At 36.1% G+C, this 22,393-nt stretch overlaps 1 protein-coding gene across 1 annotated transcript in view; it reads right to left on the reverse strand.

The window, feature by feature from the left end:
* Positions 1-18,937, reverse strand: part of CNTNAP5 (contactin associated protein family member 5) — a 196,581-nt gene extending 177,644 nt beyond the window's left edge. The window contains exons 1-4 of the mRNA XM_065751312.1: positions 18,907-18,937; positions 18,714-18,764; positions 15,413-15,523; positions 9,190-9,383 (exon numbers count right to left, since the gene is read on the reverse strand). Coding sequence (XP_065607384.1) covers positions 9,190-9,383; positions 15,413-15,523; positions 18,714-18,764; positions 18,907-18,937 — 387 coding nt within the window. The remainder of the gene's footprint in view (positions 1-9,189; positions 9,384-15,412; positions 15,524-18,713; positions 18,765-18,906) is intronic.
* Positions 18,938-22,393: the final 3,456 nt, after the last annotated feature.

The raw sequence follows: 22,393 nt of genomic DNA on the forward strand, positions 1-22,393 counted from the left end.
AGAAGACAGTAAAGCAGAATTAGAAAAGCTAGATCCAGAAGTCAGACTGCAGTTTTATTTTGATGCTGCTATAAAACTCCCACCTCACAACCTCAAGACACTTATTATCCCCAACAACACCCAAACAAAAGATATGAAAGCATCAGCCAAAATCAGTTATCATCTCAGTGACATCAGAGGGGACCTGAACCTCAGATTTGAAGGGATTTATTGAAGGAGATTATACAGAATTGCTATACTTTGCCAGAATAGCTTTCTTCTTCAACAGTTCCAAGGTGAAGCTACAAAATTCTTTTTGGATCAGCTTTATTAAGTGAACTGGTACCAATTTTGACTTCCCTATCAGGACAGTGACCCACCTGAAACAACTACGAAGCATTTTTCAAACTGATGGGCCTAATTTACAAACATATGTTGTTGTAAACAAAACCATTATTTTAGAGTATTTCACATTTAGGTTTAGTTCTCAACTGAAGCCGTCTTTCCACTTCATTTCCCCAAAGCCTACCAAACCTCGAATAAGGAAAAGAAGAACCTTCTCCAGAGGAGACTTTTCCATTCTTATCACTGATGGGGCAGTGTACATATTTAGACTAAAAATAAGTGGTTCACGTTAAGTGTTCCCTTAGTATAACTACTTGACTCAGTTTTATTTCTGAGCTGAAGCTCATCTCTCCTCCAAGCTGTAAAGGTATATATATGCAATTTTTATAGCATTTCCAGGATTTTATTTTTGCCTCCAACTCATGAATATTTATTCCCTGAAGGATAAAGTTTAAGTAATAAGGATTACTCTATATCTTTGTTTGCCTGCATTTTGTTAACACTGGAAACAAAATCTCAATGTTGCAGAACAGGCATATGCTGTTCCCTAAAATACGTCAGATACGTATTTGAAGTTTCACTATGAAGTTAGATTTCAAAGCATGGTCAGTCTTACTCTGCTGATAGCAATATTTGTTCTCAGTGTTCCTCAAAGGATTTATCTCCTTCCCCACTCCCATGACAAACAACTTTGAGAAAAAAGTTACAATCAATATAATGACCCTCAAGATTAATGATTATTAGTGTTTTTTTCAAGTTCTCATGAAATACACTTGGAAGTCAATGAAACAATGCAAAACATCACACAATTGGAAAGACAGCATATTAGAAGTGCTGATCCACACTAAGAATGACAACTTTTTTTAAATTTAATATTAATAACACCCTTAATTCTTGTTTATTTAATTAGGAAACATGTCTAACAGAATCTATTAAATATAAAAAATTATATTCTGCTTGTATTAGGTATTACAGAATTCTACTTCCAAACTTGGAATACTCTACTATAGGCACTGACAGTTAAAAAAAAGATAAGACTGCTTCTTAATGAGAATGGAAAAAACTTAAATTCTCTCCACATGTTAAAAAAAGGATCTTCTGCAACATCCCCCCCCCCAAAAAAAAAAAAAAAACAAAGAAATAGTATGCTGAAGCTACGAGAAATTGGGGTGGGGAAGAAAATCTACAAAGAATGCATTTCCACTGCTAACTTTAACAAACATCCCCCAAAAGTACACATACAAATAGTAAAATGTATTCACAGAAATAAAAATACTTTAATATCTGTGTTCCTTCCTATAAACTCTCCAAGGCCCTTGCATGATATCTGGCTCTCTACTCCCCTGCATCACCACTGTGCTAAATCCAACTTTAAATATTGAAGAAAAGTTTCTGTGAATGGATCCCTTTTTCAGATGTATTATCAGAAGTTTTCTTGATTCTGTTGGGAATCTAGCGTTAGGAAAAAAAATTAGTCTATTAACTTAAAATAGGATAGAAATCTGCTAACCACATAAATAAGAAGTGGATAAGCAGAGGTAGAATATTCTTGGTTTCTGCTAGTGCTTACTGAAGAAGTAATGAAACAGAACTTTATTTCCATTTTAGGCATGGAATCTTTGGCCATCAAATACAATTCTTAAGATTAACCTAATTATAGAGAATCAGTAGAAGCAACCCAATTTTCAGCAGCAGTACAAGCCATCTTGTTTTATGGTACAGGGCAGTACAGAAAGAAGAGTCATTAGACAAGAATTGCTTAAATACAATTGGATGTTAGGAAAACCAGACCTATTCAAATCTGTCCCCCAAAAGTGCAAGACAACTGCAAAGAAATTAAGATCTAGTCTCTGGAAATCTATTCTGTACTGACTAGCAGCACCATCTTCTGGAGTCTTCCCTTCAAGCAATCAAGATATTCCATGAACAAAAATTCCAGAAGATCCCACTCTCTTCACACTAAGGACTCCCCACAACTAACTGCTAAGGATGTCAAGTGTGTTCTCCTTGCATATTTCACCATCAACTGGCTGCTTCTCAGCAGCCCAAGATGTAAGTGAGCTTTTTGCTTTAGAATCATTTCATTTGGATTTAAACAGGCTTTTTATAATGATAAAAACTCCAGATCTCATTACCAACCCCAGAAGCCACTCAATCCTGATTAATATGACCCAGAAGGACTATGGAAATTAGCATAGACTTCATTGGGAACATTGTAGAAGAAAAATATTTGCATACTGTATTCTGTAAAGCCTTTTCCTTGGTTGAGTATATATACATGCAAATTGGCTGTGGAAGCAATTGAAGGACTCAGGTAACCTCTCTGCGCAGCACCACAGTCAATCCAACTATTATTGTTTCAGAATGGCTTTCAGCTGTGGGTGGATCAGCTTTAGTGCTTATCCCTGGGACATTTTTATTTGGCTAATCTTTGTAAACTGTTTGCTACAAACAAATTAATGATGTATTTTCTTTTAACAAAACAGCTTTACTATTTGTTCTTTGCTCTATGTTGCCTTCTCATTTTAGTCCATTTACAAGCGGTCACTTGCTCACTAGAGGTGAAAGTATAAGTGGACTGAAACACTATTTGTTCCATATTCATAATTTGTAAAGGCATATTTATAGCTTCACATGCCACAGAATATATTTTGTAAACAATAACAAAATGTGATCTACTGATATGGTTGAAATCCTCCATCTGAGAGGAAGATGTCCACTGTTTACCACATCAGGCATCTTAGCATGCTGCCACAAACATTTATTCTCTCCTTGGAAGCCAGGAAGGGAAAACAATAGATTATGGGATTATGACAGACAAATCTGCAGAAGATTCTTGAAGGACACAAATGTTAGGGCAAGTCTAAAACAACCAGAACCACACACAACCCTCTTTACTTTTTAATCTGTTTAAAACCAGCACTGCAGTCACAACTTTAGAGAGACCAGGTCTTACAGAAAATAAGGGATGTAGAAATTATAACTCAAGGGACATTTCATAGCCTTCCTGACCTAAACAGAGTATCATATACATTAATTATATATTACATAATACAGACAATTTTTTGCCAGCATGCAAAGAAAAGGGCTTAGGAAGTCAGAGAAGAAGGCCATGACTGCATATAGCCATATTCCTTGCAGTTTTCTGGGTTAGGATACCAAGACATCAAACACAGAGTATAACTGAAAACATCTGTGATGGGCATCATGCTAATATCTGCATTAAAAATCTCTAGACTTCACCTTTCCCAATGCTGAGAAAATGGTAATGGAAAAGAAAATAATCCACAGACACTGTTTTAATATCTGCTTGTCTAGTAATAATTACTGTGTATAAAGGAGATTAAATATATCTGAGTACTAGTATAGCATGATGCACTATTAACATGGCAAACTCATTCTCTCACCTAAGCAAACAATGTAGGACCCATCTTTACTACAGGTAGAATTTTGCTCTGATCTTGCTTGGAGGGCAACGGGACTTGGAGCTAAAAGATACTTTAGAATAAATTAGTGCAACTATAAATCTGACAAGAAGATTAATATTCTAACTGTGTTAACGATAATTAACTCACCAAAACAGTTCTACAATCATTACCCAGCTAGAGAGGAAATGGAAAAGTTTACAGCACTTCAGTAGATTTATAAGCCAATTAAAAATGACCCTCCTCTAGATTTCATTAGAAAAGCCTTTGGTTCAGCAAAATCTCACACATGCAAGCAAGGGTTTTCCTGAGGAAAGCGGATGCAAAGGATCTTTATCACCTCTATTAAAGACTCTTCCTGCTCCCCAGAGACTTATATATTCCTAAAGCACCCCTAGCTTGCTGTCACCTACCAGTGCTCTCATAAGCACTTGAAAGATGTGGGGCTGATGCTATGACAATTCTAGCTGTGCTCTGTACCTCTTCTGACCAAAGTATCATTGTCCTGAACCACAGATGCTCCTTCTGTCCTGTGCTCTCACTATTCCCTGCTTCCACCCAAAGCCATCTCGTACTTCCCATTTGCTGTTGACAGTGGAGGAACTTCATCAGGTAACAGGGAACTCCAAACCTGTGCTTCACTTGTGCAATTATCAGAACAGAGTATGCAGGATCTCTTTGAAATCTACGCCATTTTCCTGTTTATTATCTTTCCCACACAGTTTCATGGTTCTAAGAACCTACTCTGACACTCTCAGAGCAGTCTCACTTAGTATTTCCAATTCCATTATTTCTTTCAAAACCTTTACTAAAGAAAACCCCTTTGCTCCTTTTACTATGTGCTTCTATGCATCCTTTCCCCCCATTTCTTTGTATCCTCTTGCATAATTGTGTTTTTCAGCTTTGTAAAGTATTTCTCAATACAGATGGCATAAAAATTGCTATCTAAAAATAAACAGCATTGTATCACAGCCCACACTTTTGTCCCAGTAATATGTACAATTTGGACCAACTCAAGCTGTGGTGCATATGCAGGTAAAGTAAAATTTTGAATTATTCAACACTTAAAAACATTGGAAAATCATTTTCTTGTTACAAGTCATAAGATTTACATTTTATGTCTCCCAATCAATAGCTAGTGTGTCCACACACAGCTGATTTATCCATATTGAAAATATAATTATAAGCCTAGTTTGCTCTGAACCACAGAGTCCTTTCATAACAAGATTATTTAAATATAAATGGGGTTAGAAAATTGGTTTTAAATGGCTAATCTGTCTTGTCTTCAACTCCAGCTGCAGAATTTACTAACATCATAAACACAAGCTGAGTGAAAATGTAAGAGGTTTTCTGATTCTCCTTGCGATCTGTCTACGCAGTGCTCTCATTAATGCTGAAGTTGATGGGAGCTGTGTGAGTGCTCTGAGAGGAGGATAATATGCCTTGTAAGCCTTGTAAAATCCATAAAGAGAAAGGGATTTTAACTAGTGATATGGTCACAAACTGGTGTGCAAACATCTGTCTTATCTGCAGCCCAATAAAGACCTTCTGTACCCAGGTCTCAGATGCACTGAAGGTCACATAAACCACTTGGGCTGAAAAAACCTGTACCCAGATGGCTGAAAACAGCTCAGGAGCATCACTTGCAATACAGAATATCAGACATTAGTGAATGCATTATTATGAAAAGTTTCATCCAGAGTCAAATTTACTCAGAGATTTTGATAACTCCAACTCAGCTGATGGCCCACAACATGCAAGGGGTGGGGGGGGGGGAGCTGTGTCAATAAATAATTCTCAGAGTACTGCAGTAAAGGGAGCTGGTAATACCCCATAACTCTGCCTTTGGGTGATACAGACAGGCTAGGAGAAACTGGAGTTTCAATCTCATCTGAGTTGAGAAGCCTTTAAGGATTCATGTCATTTTTACTCTAACAGACCCAGTGGAGAAGGCATTCCAAGATCCTGCTTTCCTTTACTGATATGGAAATGAATAAAAACAAAGAGTAGCCTCACATTTCTACTTGAAATCGAATGCTAGCTATCAAACATAATTTTTAACACCCTTCTTTCAACTTCAATTAATAATTATTCTTTCAGTTTGGTTCCTAACAAAGCTCCTCTACCTTCCAAATAGTAGACCACATGGGTCCCTTACACTGATACATAATCCCCACTTCCAACAGCAATAAATGACTGTTTATCAACAAGGAGTGCTTCATGAGAGGCATTCAATAACAGCCATACATCAAACACAAACTTCCAGCTTAAAAAAAAAAACAACAAAAACAACACCTGAAAGCTGTATCACAGATCTAATTGGTCAAACAGGTCCAATATAAATATTTTATGTTGATATAGCAGCAAATTCCATGTCAGAAATTTCAATCAACAGTGGTTTAGATTTCAGAGCTCTTTCTGAGCCACAAGTCACAGAATTGACCACGTGTAGTCTGCAACAGCACAGATCTCTGAAACAAAACATATATACATACAAAACAACAAAGTAGGTAAATTACCTGTACTTTTAGTCATACACAAAGTTTTAAGAAGGAAATCTTAAAGAAATTGAACTCTTAAGGAACACAAGCCACAATAAAGCACTGCCCTAAGGACAGGATTAAAAAAGCTTCGGAGTTAAAGCTACAAGAGGGAAGAGAGGTAGGTATGCATTTCTCACTCAACCCGCTGACATTTCTGAAGTGGTATATTTTCACAGTACCCTAACTTTAACTTGCACCTCCCTGTGAATGACAGGTAACCGGGTAACTTTCCAACCTGCCCTGATGTAGGAGTACACTGCCTTGAATCTTGCTTTGACAGACTAGCTCTGGGAATGGGAATACAGATTCCTAATGCTTAAATTGGCTATCTTGTGACACCACTGGAGGCTACCCCTAGGGCATTCCTCTCCTATCCATGTAAAATAATCCTCTCCACTCTCCTCCCTTAAAGTCAAGGGCAATAGTTCTGCTGAAGGTGTGAGCAATGAAGAATTTCCCTTATAGCAATTTAATAAACATTAAGGACAAGCACAGCATGGTGCTCATTTCAACCAGGGGTCTGCCCTTCACAGAAAAGTCTTCAAGTAAGGCTGGACAGTGCCTATTTATTTTCTCCTTAGTTTCTAAAAAGCTCATAGAAAGGATTATTGCCAATAAAACATAAATGCTAGAAAAGCTGAAATTATAGATCTACACATGCTTCTGAGAGCCTCTGACTTCTTTCTCTGTACACTAAGTGGCTCAAGATGTATTTTCATTCGGTGAAACAAATGCAAAAGTTTCAAGAAACAAAAACAAAACCAATTTTCTCTTTAGTTAGAATAAAAACTGCACAGGAGTAACTTGATTTTCATTAACTGCATGGGCAGGATACAAACTCTTATGTGTTAGTGACACTTGCCAGTTTACGCGAACTGCAGGAACTAACAAACCATGAAGTCAGTCCGCTTTGGATTTTCACCATCAGATTCTTCCAACCCAGTCTGGTGATGCCAGATGTCAAGCCCTCTGCCCAGAGACATGGAACAAATGGCTCTTCGGGATTGGAATTATACTATTGACACGCATAGTCAGTGTGACTTTCAGAAACTGATTTTGAAGAATACCCAAATCTCTCCCCTGATGTTACCTTCTTCAACATCCAAATTCTGTTTCAATTTTCCTCAACTATATACAAAAAGAAATATCTTGCTTTGTGGTCTCCACTATAAGAGTGTATAAAGATTATCTCACCAGAAAGAAAGACCTACAGAAGCTGCAGAACTCCTGTCGGGATTTCTGCTGAATCACCTTTATGCTGGATTACTTAATAAAAATAAGAGTTAGGGTTCTTCATAAATTCTGATTCACTGTTAAATTCCTGCAAGGCTTTTTCTTATTCTTGCATGCAATATTCGTGCTAGATGAGAAAGATACAAAATGGAATCCACAGGGCATGAAGATTTGCTAAGTTTTATATATTGTCTTTTCAATTTTCCATTTAAGGAAAAAAGTTAAAAAAATAAAAAGTTAAGGGTTTCCAAAAAGGAGACAGACTGAAGAGCTAGATATGTAATAAAAAATTAAATTCAATTTTAATATGCATTTTTAACAAGTCACATAATATTATCAGAGAATGAAAGCATTTAGTAATATTGAGTCTGTTCTGGATCTCAGAAATCTCTCTGTTCTGGATTTCAGAGTCCAAGGGTGGAAGTCCAGCACCAAATTAAGGAATAACTACATTCTGTTGAGAATGAAATTCCACTGTTTTTAAACATTTTTTAGGAAATATACGTATCCGGAGTGAAGATGAAAATATAACTTAAGTAACACATGAATCAGAGCCATACTTGACAATCTTATGAACATTTCTGGATCAACATATTCTCCTAAGAAATAAGGATTTCATTAGCTTTCCCTAAATCAAACTATGATAAAACAAAGACAGTGACAATGCAATGGATTTTGAACCACAGAAGTTAACCTCCCTAAACACGTGTCTCCAATGTCTGGAACATGCTCTATTCAAAGAATTAAACAGCCCCTCTTCTCTCCTCCTGCTGATCCACAACTCTCCTAACTCATCACCAGTATGCTCTGGAAATAGTGTCACCTTCTATAACACAGCATTTAATCAAGGTGATAGACGTGAAACAAAAAAGACAAACCAGAAGTTTACTCAATCATACTTAAAATGCTCCCTGTTATTCTCATGAAGTAAATACTTCATTTACTACTAAATACTGCCCTGCTATTGATCCACAGAACTAGGGAATATGAGACAGAGAAGACAGCAGTTCTCATTAAAAACTAATAATTCACATTTTCCACGTTATATTTTGAACTTCTCCATTCACATCCAAGATGGCACTGCTATGGCATCCAGCCTTACCTAATGAACCTTAATGGCCATACGTTAAACCTGCAACACAGCAAGTCTGACTTCTGCATGAAAATTTTAGGAAAAGCCTTGAGCACTCTCAGCGCATCTGCTAAATCATCCAACAAGCCATGCTGCAGTTCCAGCTTTCTCAAGCTCAGGAGCAATTTACCACCCGCCTCCCCCAGCATGTGCTCCGTTGTTCTGACCAGCAAGTGTGCATAAAATTGAGTTAATTTCCATACCTCCCAAAGAAAGTACCTATGTGATTAGCCCCATTTAGCCTGGCGTGCCTGAATCAAAGATAAACAGGCACAGAAGCATGCAGGTCATTCCAAGTGTCCTGAGTATCCACATAATTTGAAGAACAATGTAGTCCTGAGGGCCTAAACATGTATTACACAGTCAGCAACACAGATACAATCAGGTTAGATCAAAAGAGCCTGATGAGTCACACAGGTCTGCTCCCCTCACTGCTATCCCACTTTTCTAATCAGAAACTAAATCTATTTCTCTAAATCCCTTATTGACCCTGAACCAGAAAATCTGAAAGGGATCTGGAGTTTGCACCTACCCAGACTGTGTCATCTTTTCTGTACTGCTTCCAGTTGCGGCCAGTGTCGCTGAACATCAGTGTGTAGCTGGTTACCCAGTCTGAGCTCCCATACCTGCCCTGGGTAGCAACCCCAACAATCTCCACTCTGTCTCCAAGATCAACCTGGAGCCACTGCTGCTCATTGGAGTCCAGCGGGGACCAGCCTCCAGCTCCTAAAAGAGATGGGATAAAGGCAGTGTAGATAACTACAATAACTCAAGAAATTAAACATGAAAAAGAAGCATGTTATTATGTCAGGTTGTCACAGGACAGTCTAATTCCAAAATGTAAAGTTATTCACTCATGATTTTGTATTAGAAAATATCCTACCTGTTTTTCTTAATTAACCCACCATTTATAAGGAATTCTGAACTGAAGAATTTTTAGGAAATCTGTTCACTGTCAACTGGAGAATCATCACTGGAATGGCCTGCCTAGGGAGGTGGTTGAGGCACCATCCCTAGCGCTGTTCAAGAAGCGTTTAGATGAGGTGTTAAAGGATTTGATTTAGTAGTTGGGTAGGGATAGTGATAGGAGGATGGTTGGACTAGATGATCTTGTAGGTCCTTTCCAACGTAATGAACCTATGAATCACTGAGGATGGAATATCACACAAACAAACAAACAAAGAAGTATCTTCCTCCTTGCATGCTTCTACAGCTCTGGGAATGATGTTTAATTTCTAACATGCTTTGACATGTTCCTTTTTGCTGTGTTTTCAAGGATGAGGGAAAATGTTAGTTATGTTTATGTGTGCCTTAAGTATTGAAAAAAAGAAAGTGTAACTAAAGGCTGTAAACACACTCAAATAATAAATTGTAAAGCTAGAGAACGTTTGAATGACTAACTAAAAGGAGTGCGTTCACATAGTAGAGTTGTCTCTTCTTCATACAAGCCACCCATTAAATATACACATGAAGACGTTGTTTTGTCTTTTAAAATAAACTACAAAGACAAACAATTTGCAAGTTATCAACTTCCACTCTCCATTCCCAAATGGTGATTTCTGAAGTCACGACTACACATAAGCTGTTTATAACTCATGTGTACCATGTGTATTCAAAAAGAAATACTTGAATATTGTCCCTCAAATTCTTCTAGTTTATATAACAGGCACATGATCATGTGATTAACAAAACACTGCAACCACTGCTTCAATTATAACACTTCACTTGCTACAGTAAATGTAAACTTATGGTTAAAAAGTCAAGTTCTCCCAGACTGCAATACATTATCTCAGATTCTCTAGCTTATTCTTATACATTTAAATTATCGTCTGCATTTTTTTCACCTATTTTCTAGTTGCACACATTTATTCTCTATATACATTCAGCATTCACTCCAGCCTCAAAAAAGTGAACAGTGCAGCTATGAAAAACAGAACCCATTTGTTCTGAAGTAATCAAAGCATCAAATTTTCAGGCTGTCACCACTTTAGCAACTCATCTTGCTTCATCATTATTAGAAAAGTTTACAAGAGTAGTTTTGTGCAATTGCACTGAACAAAATTCCAATGGAAAGGGGAAATACCGAGTTTAGAATGAAGCGTTAACCATTTTATACATCAACTATAAGAATATTCCAAATATACACATCCAAAGAAAAGCTATCAATATCAATAAATGTTGGTTATAAACAGACAGGTTTACCTTTGTATTTTAATTTTATTAACTGCTCTGACTCAAAGCTGATCTTCCAGTAGAGTATTAAAGCAAACTGAGTTGAAAGATTAATAAGCGTGGCTGATATCAAAGAACTGTACTTCACTGAATTTGCCTTTTAAAAACATTTTTGATTTCCCTGGACTATATTAGGTTGTCAAGTAATTTTTTTTTTTAATCTAAAAAATAAATATTAGAACTTCCCATTATTCATTTTGTTAAAATAGGATTTAGTCCCAATTCCTGAAAAAGAAGTGTCAAGCTAGATTTGATATCCAACTTGGTGTGTGCTGAGTGATTCAGTCTTCATCTCTCTACCATAATACTTCACAGGAAATAATTTGCAACCAAACCACTGTGTACTGCTTGCCAACATCATGATTTTTGTTTCAACTACAACATAAGTATTCATTTATTTCCCACCAACAAAATTATTTTCCTTGCCTAAAAGAGAATACCCCTCTTGCCTATTAGCCTGTCATGAAGATCTAACCAGAATTTTAGGAATTTCATCACTCATTATCAGACTGTTTTAACTCTGTTCAGACACACAGCTTAAAGAAGCCTACATGCTGAAACTCATAACAATGCACTTTATTACTATTATATTTTAATGTCACATAGATAACTTCTTTATCTTTTATTTTAAGTTATAAACTACATACTGAGGTTCAAAAAAAAAAAAAAAAAAAACCAGCTGCAAATTCATCTTATGAGGAACTGTGACTAACGTACATGGGAGCCAAAGAAAACCTAGACAAAACTTCTCATCCTTGAAACAGACTGAAACAACACAAAAAAAAACCCACTGAAATTCAGCTCAGAAGTTCTGGCAGGTTTGTGGCACAAAGTTGTTCCTTTAATCACTCATAAGGGTTTATTCTAGACATTTTCAGTGAGTATTAAGAGAGACATGGGCACTTTCCTCTTTCCTTTGTTGTATCTTAAGTCAGTCATTGTTCAACACATCACCAACTATTAGATGATGAAAAGACACCTGTAACTTATTTGAGGTGGGTTTCCAGTAGTTTGTTAAACATCATAAATAGCACCCAGTCCACGTTATTTGTGCTCTCCCCTTCCTACTGCTAGTTTAGACAGTAAGATGACGTGTTCTACTGAAGTATTTTGCTTTATTACACACCATTGTTTTCCATTCTAAGCACAGTACACTAGGTTTATCTTTTGGAAGGAAGTCAAAAGAATGTCAGACGCCGAATGGAAATCTGGGAGGTTTGCACAGGGCTCAAACTCTCAAATCACATATTATCGGGCATCTCTGAACAGCTTCACACGAGCACATTCATCTATGAGAAGTATCATTCTTTAGATGCGAGCACCAAATAATGAAGCAATGACATCTGCTCTAAGCATTACCTATGCAGGTTTGGTTGATCTTGCAGTCCAGAAGCCAGATTTGTGTCTGTAACACATCTCCTTACAACACCCTTTTGCATCACATATTCCCCTTCCCTCCCCTGGGAGGAAGGCAAAAAGGAGCACCCTCGAAAACTACAGTTTTCCTTTCCAAATCTTTCACCCTTATCACTTCTGCAGTAATTACACTGACTTGTGAGAATGGCAGGTAAAATTTCTCTGCAACATCTAAGGCTATCAAAAACAATGTCACTGAAGATCATGTTCTCTGAACAGATAGTAGCATAACCCTGGCACTATTCTCTTGCAGTTGTGCATAAGGAACTTGAACAGAATAACATCTTTATTAATAGCATGACAAACAAAATGGACCATACATGGCACAGACTGTAGATTCTAGAACAGGACTTTTGCTTTTTAGATAATCTGGAAAATATTAATGTATGACAATGCCACATTACTTATTTCAAGAAAGTGGGAAATGATCAAAGTCAACACATTCGGCACTTTACAACATGATGCCTGAGAAGCTGACTATTTCCCCATTCTGCCCATCAGATTTCCATTGGTGCTCATGGGATTCTGCACATTGCAGAACAGCAAGAGAATGGTTCAAACTCGCAAGAAGAAAACGTCCTAGTGGAAATCCTATACTACAGGAACATTTACTGTTCATATTCTCCATGGCAACAAATTATAATACTAAAAATATGAGGAAGAAGATCATGTGGTTTCTCAGTTGGAGACCCAAATGACTCCAAGAAACATTATCAAATACTTTTTTCAAATCATTTGAATACTTTGCTGTAGTTGTTCCAAAAACTGCACTTAAGCCCAGAGCTATGTAATCAATGCTCCTTGATGTTCCACAGAATTACTCAAAATGCCCATGAAACTTGTTAATACAAATCAAAAGGAAACGTTCTTTTCCATCCCACAGTGTCTTACAACAGCTCAAATAGCTTCATATTGTGCTACAAACTCTTGAACTTCCTGCTGAAGCTAAGTGCATTCCTGCTGCACAGTTTTACTTTAATGCTCAGATCAAACACTTCTCGGCCATGAGACAAATTCCTTTTGACAATATGTATGCTTTATATTCCTATACATAATTACCTATACTGATTACTTACTCAAACAGAGAGCTAATAGAAAGTTGGAAAAGCTTAGCTGATTGTAGCAATTTTCTTATTTTTTTAATTATTTATTTACTGTAAACAAAAAAGCTGATTAATCCCTCTCAAGGATAAGTAATACAATTCACATCTCAGAATAATGTTCATCAGAATTATATTAACTGCTTCTACTACTACCAGTACAGATTTATCAGCATTTTAATGGAGCACTTTCAGGACTGCATGCTAAGCTTTGCTTACATTTTCTTTTTGCTTGTTTTGCGTGATTGTGTTTTGTTGTTTTTTTTAAATGGCATGTTCCTCTGCCACAGGCTTTTTTTAAAAGGCTTTTTAGTTATCTTCTACTGAATTGTCATAATGAATTAAAACATTCTACTGAATTAACAAATTAATCGTCACTTGTTGCATTTCTATTTATGTTAACAAATTTATATAAATAAATATATTTGGCTTTCTATCTTGAAGTACCGTTATTGCAGCCAATTTATCAATTATGAATGAAAATAAAATGCATCAAAGCACTGCAGAATAACTAAAAATATATGAATTATTTCAAAATATAATTTCAGCCACCATCTATGCCACCAACTTCTTCTCCCAGACCATGTGAAGCCAGCTGGCACTACAACAGTTCATGCAATAAAAGAATTAAGCAATATAGAATTCAAATACTAGGTCCTCCTGTTGGGTTTAGCTCCTCAGTTATCACATAAAACTCCAAAAAATGAAACAGAAGTTGCTTATACAGCTGAAACAGCTTCCCTACTTACAGCTCAGTTTTAGTATTCTCCGTCTTTCTGTTTTTACAACTTGTACCCATAAACCATATGGACCTTACCGATGTAATAATGTACACCTTAAGAACTCGAACACGTGACAGCCCTCTACATGGCAAAACTATCTTAGCACACCTAAATAAGACTTTATTTTGTTCTACACTAAGTTTGCAATCTATGTAAATTTATTTTAGGTATTCCTAATATAACTTTAAGATTCAGTACTCTCAGAGCTGGAATTGCAATAATACTGATTTTGAATCTTATCACGCCTACTTGCTACATCAGCTAGTGCTCAAGAAAAAAGCAAAGCAAACTGAAATTCTGCAGTCCATGTCTTCAGCTTTATGTGTTTTTATGTGCTGAGGATCTCTGGTTCAAGAGTTTAAATTTAAGATGTTTAAATTTAAGACACTTCCATTTAAGACTTCTCTAATGACAAACCAACTCCCAGTCTTTAGTGCCAACTACTTTAGTGAAATTCCTTAAGTATCTTCTTACAGATTTTCCAAACAGTAACGTTCAATTAAAAGACACACTTCATAGATTAAATAGGAAAATTCTCATTTATTTTCAATTAAAATCTCTCTACTAGTAACATACTAATTAGTGCCTTTAATAATAAAAATCATACGTAATGTCATAATACAGGCCCTTCCTCTTTTTGAGGCTCTGATTTGGGAATGAGCAACAACAACCAAAGTCTGGAACAGAATGTCAAATTATGTCCTAGATAATGCTGACTTCTTTTTTTCTAATATCAAATTAGATCTTAATAGCTTCACCTCATATATGATCTCATTACCTGGGCCTCAATCACTCCTGGTTGAAAACGTTTGCTAAGTTTTTTTTTCATTCATTTTCAATACTTCTGCTGAGTTGTGTAATTTTTGAATTCCACTAGAATTTGCATATATAGGTGATACTGCCCTTAATAAACACCTAGATTTAAGAACAAGTTCTCAAGTCTAGTCAATTTCAAGCTCTAAAAATCATGGCAAAGTTATTTGAAAGCAAAATAACAACCCAAGCTTCCTACACATTTTTATTTTTATTTTTTAAACAAGAGAGCTTCAAAATCAGTACAAATCCTGTACAATAAAAGGAATGAATTGATCCTAAATAAAGATCTCACAAAAGCTTAACTTAACAGCTCTACTCAATTTGGCTCTGAATGCACTGCATACAAACAATTATCCTTCATCACTCTGATTAGAAAGAATATTTTAGGCATTTCCCACTGCAACCTTACCATCTCGCCTGTTGAGCTTTGCAAAGCTGGGACTGTGAGTACTGAAGAACTCAGAGGAACTGGTAAAGGCTGATGAAGGTAAAGCAGACACCAATGAACCATCACAATTATCTAAAATAAAAGCAAAAAACAAGAATGTCAGCTTCTACTATGTCAAGGTGGGTGTATGTTTCTACTTAGTAGACAGAGATAAGAGAAGGATTAAATTTGCCTAAAATCCATTAGAATGAAGTATGACTTCACTGTCACGTCCAACTGAAATTTATCTTCCAGAACAGCAGTCTGGTAGGACATCAACTTGATGTAAGCTGGTTTTAAAACACTAAATACTTGAATATGTTTCTTTCTGAAGAACACAATTTTACGATAAACATTCACCTTAAAGAAGGTAGCAATTCTGGTTGCAAAAGTCATTGAAAGAACACAGTAATGCCCAGCAGACTTTAAACACTTCAGTTGTGCTCAGTAATATATTTATCTACATAGCAGGTGTAAAATGTAGAAGTTATAACTTATTTCTGTACATAAGCAACACACAGAACCTGGCCTTTCCCAACACATAAAATAATGTCTCAAATTAGTTTTGCAAGTCAAATGAATGATATGGGACTTTTCATATCTTCATCTGAGGACAACTACAAGAATGCTTGCACACTTGTACACACAGCAATTAAAATTTTGGGACGATAATGCTTGAAGAAGAATGAAATCAAGATACAATATTGTGGAATATAGTGCAGATTTTCAATGGGAAATTAAAAAAAAAAATTATATCCAAAAAACTCCACACACAACAAACATGTGGCTCATTTTTAATTCAATCTTCCATGAAAGAAATGAGGACCAAATTACTGAAACGCCCTGCAAGCTAGCAAGACCTCAAGTGCCACACTACTCTCAAACTCAAAATAAACACTTGCAATGGGTGAGAGAAAGGCACATTAATGATGCTTCATGGTTACAAAAGGCAAGGAAAAGAAACAGATATAACTTTACAGTTGTGACAGCAAATGTAGGATTATCCAAAATTGTGTGAGATGTTTCCTTTACAGAGCCTGATTACAGATAAAATATTACTCATCTCGTTCTGCAATGGTTCTCTAGAACAGCCCAAATATTTTGTAATCAAAGTCCTCCTGTATTGTAGGAAATTCACTGTTTGTTTAATCAACAGGATAGCAACACTGCTGGCTACCTTCAGCATCCCTGTGCATGCTGGGCTGAGGGATTGGTGGGAAATTTCCATCACATAAATAGACTTCCACTAGAGGGGAAGAATAGGCAGCCTCTGATCCCTTCTGTAGCAGGGACCACTCCTTTATCACTCCACACGTGGAAGTAACATGAAACTGTCTTAGCAACTGTAGAAACACTCAGATGTGAACTAATATTATGATACAAAATTCTTGAAGCAGCCATAAACCTCTCTCTTTCTAAATGCGGATATGTTTCATTGGGTCATTTAAATATATACAGAGTGTTTTAAAATGGAGAATTCCTACAAAATGGAAACAAATGTCGTACAAATGTAGGTGGGAATTTTATGTGAACAACAGTGGAAAACTAATAATTAACTCAGTTCAACATTTATATACAGGTTAAGTAGCTTTTTTAAATTATACTGCTCCTTAAAAAAAAAAAAAAGTAGAAATAAAACAAGCATTACACTACTGTGAAAAATGAATAAGCTGCAGCTCTAAAAGAATGATTAGAAAGTACAAATCATTGGTGAGGACTGATGAAAGAACAGACAGCACATGGAACAAAATGCTGAAAACATTAGGGAAGAAGACTTCTAATGCAGCAGATTTTTCAGTATGGGCTTTTATGCCAACAAATACATTGCAAAACTGATCTCCATGATGGATTGTAAATAATATTAAACATAAATCAAATTGATATTCTGAAAGAATCAGGATGATATATTAGTTTTCTAAATGTGTACAAAAATAATACTCTGATGGATTAACAAATAAGAGGGGGTGGCAGAAGTGGAAAACTATTAATACAGATTTAGTTACTGGCCAACAAACTGGATTAAAATATTTGATTCATAGTTTAGAACTTAAGCCTCCAAAGAGCAGAACATGAACCACAGGCCAGGTTACGTGATAAAGATTTCATGCAAAACAATGCAAGGGCTCACGAGCAATTCATCCCAGGAGGAGGTAAAGAATGGCAGCTCTAAGAGATTTTGTCTAGCATATTTATCCCAGAAAAATTAAATTAAACAAACTTACTACTGTTTTATTAAAAGATTATAATTAGTAAGATGAGGAAACATACATTTATCACATTGAGTTCTAAAAATATTTTATTTAACACTACTCATATCTAGATTAAAACCAGGTCTACATTAAAATCAGTGTAACCAATATAATTCAAAGCAACCTGCAAATTAAAATAAGCCTCTTAAATTCACTATCACCTGTGACCTAAACAGCAATTTAAATGAAGACGTCAAACACTAAGTTATCAGCGCACCAAACTCCCTCAAACTTCAGCATTCTATAAAATCTAGTGAAAGGGTTTAGAACTTCTCAAAAGGAGGTTCAAGGTCCTTGTAACAGATAGATAGAAGTGACATCAGCTCCATGTTTTCAAAACGGATAGAAGGAAGGGCTTCTACATTGCCTAATTGCCTATATGAGGCCCAACAGCAGGACTGTCTCCTCCAGAAGAGAAAACCCCACTGATATCTTGGTCACCCTCCAAGAAATCCGTGGAGGAAGAAGCTTTCTGGGCTTGGTTAGCTGACACCAAATGAAGTGTCACAAATACCCTTAGAGCTTTAAGAGGAGATAAAACTAAGAGCCTTGCTTTTATCCATTAAAGAAATGCCAAGTATGTTTTTAAGTGAAACTATGCTCAGGGAAGATACTATGTGTGAAGCTGAAAGGTTAAATTAGCAAGAACTTGCTTTTTTCCTTCATACAAATTCCAAGACTAAGAAATCTCTGAGAACTACTTCAGTGGAAGAAGACAGTCTTACTTGAAACAACATCAGTGATGCTATGCCTAGGTTCATAAATGAACCATATTTACATTTTAAATTGCCATCACATAAATATTAAAATTGCATTAGCTACCACATACCATCTAGTTATCTCTTGCTGTAGATATTCAATCATTGTCATATGGACTACTAAGCACCACTTGGAAGCAGAGGCTGGATATAAAGGAAAAAATTTTAATGTAAATAATGTCTAAATGGTTGTCTCACCTCAGATCTGAGCATATCAGTCTGTCATCCACCAGCTGTCCATGACTAGCATCACAGCAATGATCTCTGCATTCTCACAATTACTGGATGTTATCATTAGACACATATAGGACACCAAGCATCTCAGCACTACAGCAAGCATAAATATTTTCAGTACATTAGCCAAGATCTCTGGAGGACACGTCGTGGAAAGTGACAATTAGCTCTTTTAACTGTCAGATGCCTTATCAACATTTCCATACCTGTTGCTCCAGTCCCCAGATACACTCACCCAGATCTTTGCTGCTACAACACAATGACATTTTCACACCAAATTCTGGAATACTCTAATGGTTTCCTCGAAAACAGGATATGCTACAAGGGGAGGAATTTTCCCCCAGGTCCATAACTAACTATAAAAACATGGAATTTTAAGGCTTTGGGAATAAGAAAGAGCATGAATGATTTGAAGATAGCTCAGGGAGCACCAGAACAAATACAGTCTGTCTTTCTACAGATAAGAGAATAATGATTGATTGACTTCAGATTGCAAGCAGAAATAGCCTCTAAGTGAAGCCAGTTCTTGAGTGGATACTCTGACAAGATGCAAGGTCACTTTTCTGCTCTTCCCTCAAAGCTAATTACACAATATCTGAGGTTGGACATAACAGCCCTAGATGTACAGGCTTACAATTCAGGGCATGCCATAGCTTTACAAGCCAAATGAAATGTCAAAGAAGAGCAAAGTGTTGAGGATGCATCAGTCAACAATCCAGGCCATATGTTCACTCCTACATGTCCCCTATCTGCACACATGATATATAAAGTGAGATCTTCTCATAATACTTTGCTGAAATAGAAAAGGGGTTTCAAAAAATGGGATGTGCACACAGGGAGAGGATCATCCCATAAGCCCTACCTCTTTGAGGCAAAAAAAAAAGCACACATATATATATATCAGCATTACTAAATTCCCTAAGAAAGGATTCTATTATGTTTCCTTTTTGGTAGTGTAGAACAGAAAGAGGTAAAATATTTTGCACATATTTGGGGTCAGAGAGGATCCATAGTAAAACTAACAGCAAAGCCATCGTTTCAAGAAATACTATCTGTCTCATCTGCTGTGACAGAAAAAAGCCTTTATTCCAGCTGCTCCCAGATTTCTACCTTCTCTCTCTACATGGAAAAAAAAAAAAAAAAAGCCCTGGTAATTTGTCCATCAGAATAGTAAGAACTTTACTTCTTTGAGTCAGTTGCATTATATTTTTACAGAACGCACTGATTTTAATGAAGGAATCATTCCATGCTATATAATCATTTAGTAGTGATTTTCTTGGTCCAGATGTTCTATCTTGTTTTTTTTCCTATCTTTAGTCTTGCCAACCAGATAATTAGCAAAGAACAATGATGAAAAAAGAGCATCTAATTGTACCTACAAACTGCATTCTTCATGCAAATCATATAACAATACAGATGTTGACTAGCACTGGAAAAATAAATGCTGACCTTGACTATGTTAAGTTTTGAGAAACAGGCAATTATGGATAGCATTTGCAATTTAATGTATATTAATAGAACTGTCATCCACAATGTTGCTTCTGAAAGGGAAAAAATGAACATTTACCTGCATTGAATCATGTTTTCTGCTATTTACTCATTGCCATTTTTTAGAAAATGATAATAAATTTAAAAAAAGCAGAAACCCACCGATCTATAAAAAGTTATTTGGTTTATTATTCTTGATTGCTTTCTTGTAGCTTAAATTTCCCTCCAAGTAGAAACAAATAAGTCCTCCCTTTCCTTCTATCTCCTTATTCTTCTATTCTGTTCAATAACATTCATTTTAAAACACAAATATAAACATCAGTTCCATTTTTAAAGGTATTGAATTAGGACAATAATTTTTGTATCCTGTGAAAGATACTAGCTAATATTAATTTTAGTTGATAATTCATAAGTTGGTGAATTTCAGCAAAGGATTGCTTAAGTTCTACGTTTTGTGACAGCCTTCAACACCTATGATGATTATGAGAAAAGTGATTTAGAATAACGCTTCTAAAATCTTTGAGAGATAGGACATAGGTCTACTGTACTTCAGAAATGCACAAAAAGAAGCCGGTATTTCAGCAAAACAGTTTTCTTCATAGAATGTGGACAGCTCAGCTTCACTAATTCTTCCACTACAAGTTTTATGTAAGTGTTGGTAAGTATAATGTGATCCAGTTATTAACTTTCTTCAATCCTGAGGCAATATCTTGCTGCAGTAACCAACATGAATTAGATTTCCAATTAGTGGGCACTGAAGATATTCAGAGAGCCATTAACTCCCAGATTACACTAATGTTTCTTTCACCCTCTTTTGGGAAGGATCAATCCCTGGAACTCAGACAGGTAGTTACCAGGCATGACCAATATGCGTTAACAAAACTCACCCCACTGCTATTTCCTTGTCTGCTTAAAGTGTCAGCAGAACAAAACACATTGATTTCCACTTCTGAAGGCCAACCAGAAAGGGCACGAACATTTCCTTAATGAAAGCTTTGATGAAGAGGACACAATCAAGGAAAGATCACCAGCCCTTGAGCTTCATGGATTTCCCATATCTCAAACTTGAACTACTTTTAATAACACTGTGCCCTCACTGAGACAAATGTGCAGAAAATCTGTGACTGCCAAGTTTTATTACTTCTCCCAATTATATTGTTAGTTAGGATCATGCAACAGCAACCTGGTTCTACTGTAAATGAAGAGTACTGACAAGCCAAATTAAGATTTTGGATTACTACTTTATAGTAAACATACAAGACATTTTGGGGAAAATAAGAGCCATCACAGCTTCCTATTTGAGGCCTTGCTTAGAATTTAAAGGTATTTAAGTGTGGCTTTTGTTGCCAAGATATAATTTTATTCATTATTAAAATACCAGCAGAGTTACAGATGGTGATGAAGTTAAACTGTGTGCATCACTTTGATTGCAACTGTAAATTGTCACCATAGTTGGATTTGAAATTGAAAAGATTCACCAGTATTTACAGGCTAGATAAAAGTCTCCTTAGCATCACACATTTAATGGAACACTTTGTTTTAAAGACATGAAACATGCATTTTGTACAATGCCTATAACAGCATTCAGGAGCGACAACTGATGGCTTCTGCTTCACCTGTTTTTCTCCTCCCATTTGCAGAAAAAATACTTTGTAAAGATCAGGAATAGAAAATTAAGTATTATTATGAAAAAAAACAATCTTCCACTTTTACACTTCAAGCAGGTTTTATATGTAAGGGCAAAAGTGGAGATTCTTTAGCATTTGCCGAGGGAGAAAGAAGGGGTAGAAGACCACAACACAATAAAACAAAACAGACACACAGACAGATGACATAAACAGGAGATGCAGAAACAAGAGTCGGTATTCCATATCAAGAGTCCCTACACAAAGCATCTCATGCCTACCTGATGCTACTAGGTTCTACTACCATGAATACTGGGGGAAAGCCCAAGAAAGGAAAATTATTTTTTTCAGTAAAGGAATATTCTGTAGGTTTTGTTGTTGTTTCCTTATTTTTCCTTTTTTTCTTTTTTATTCCTTGAGACTGGCTACACTTGCATGCACAGCTGTGAACTCCATCTGTTAGATCATGGTTTATTTTTCAAGTTATAAGACACTAGAGAAAATACTTAACAACACAACGGTGTTCCTTTTTCCTGCCTTGCTATAACGCAAGTAAACAACAATAGTTCAGCTAATCGTGAACTCTTCCCAAATGACTGTAAATTACAT

Source organism: Cyrtonyx montezumae, unplaced genomic scaffold, assembly GCF_038088225.1.
Source record: "Cyrtonyx montezumae isolate F1298 unplaced genomic scaffold, pur_monq_1.0 scaffold_7, whole genome shotgun sequence".
Lineage (NCBI taxonomy): Eukaryota > Metazoa > Chordata > Aves > Galliformes > Odontophoridae > Cyrtonyx > Cyrtonyx montezumae.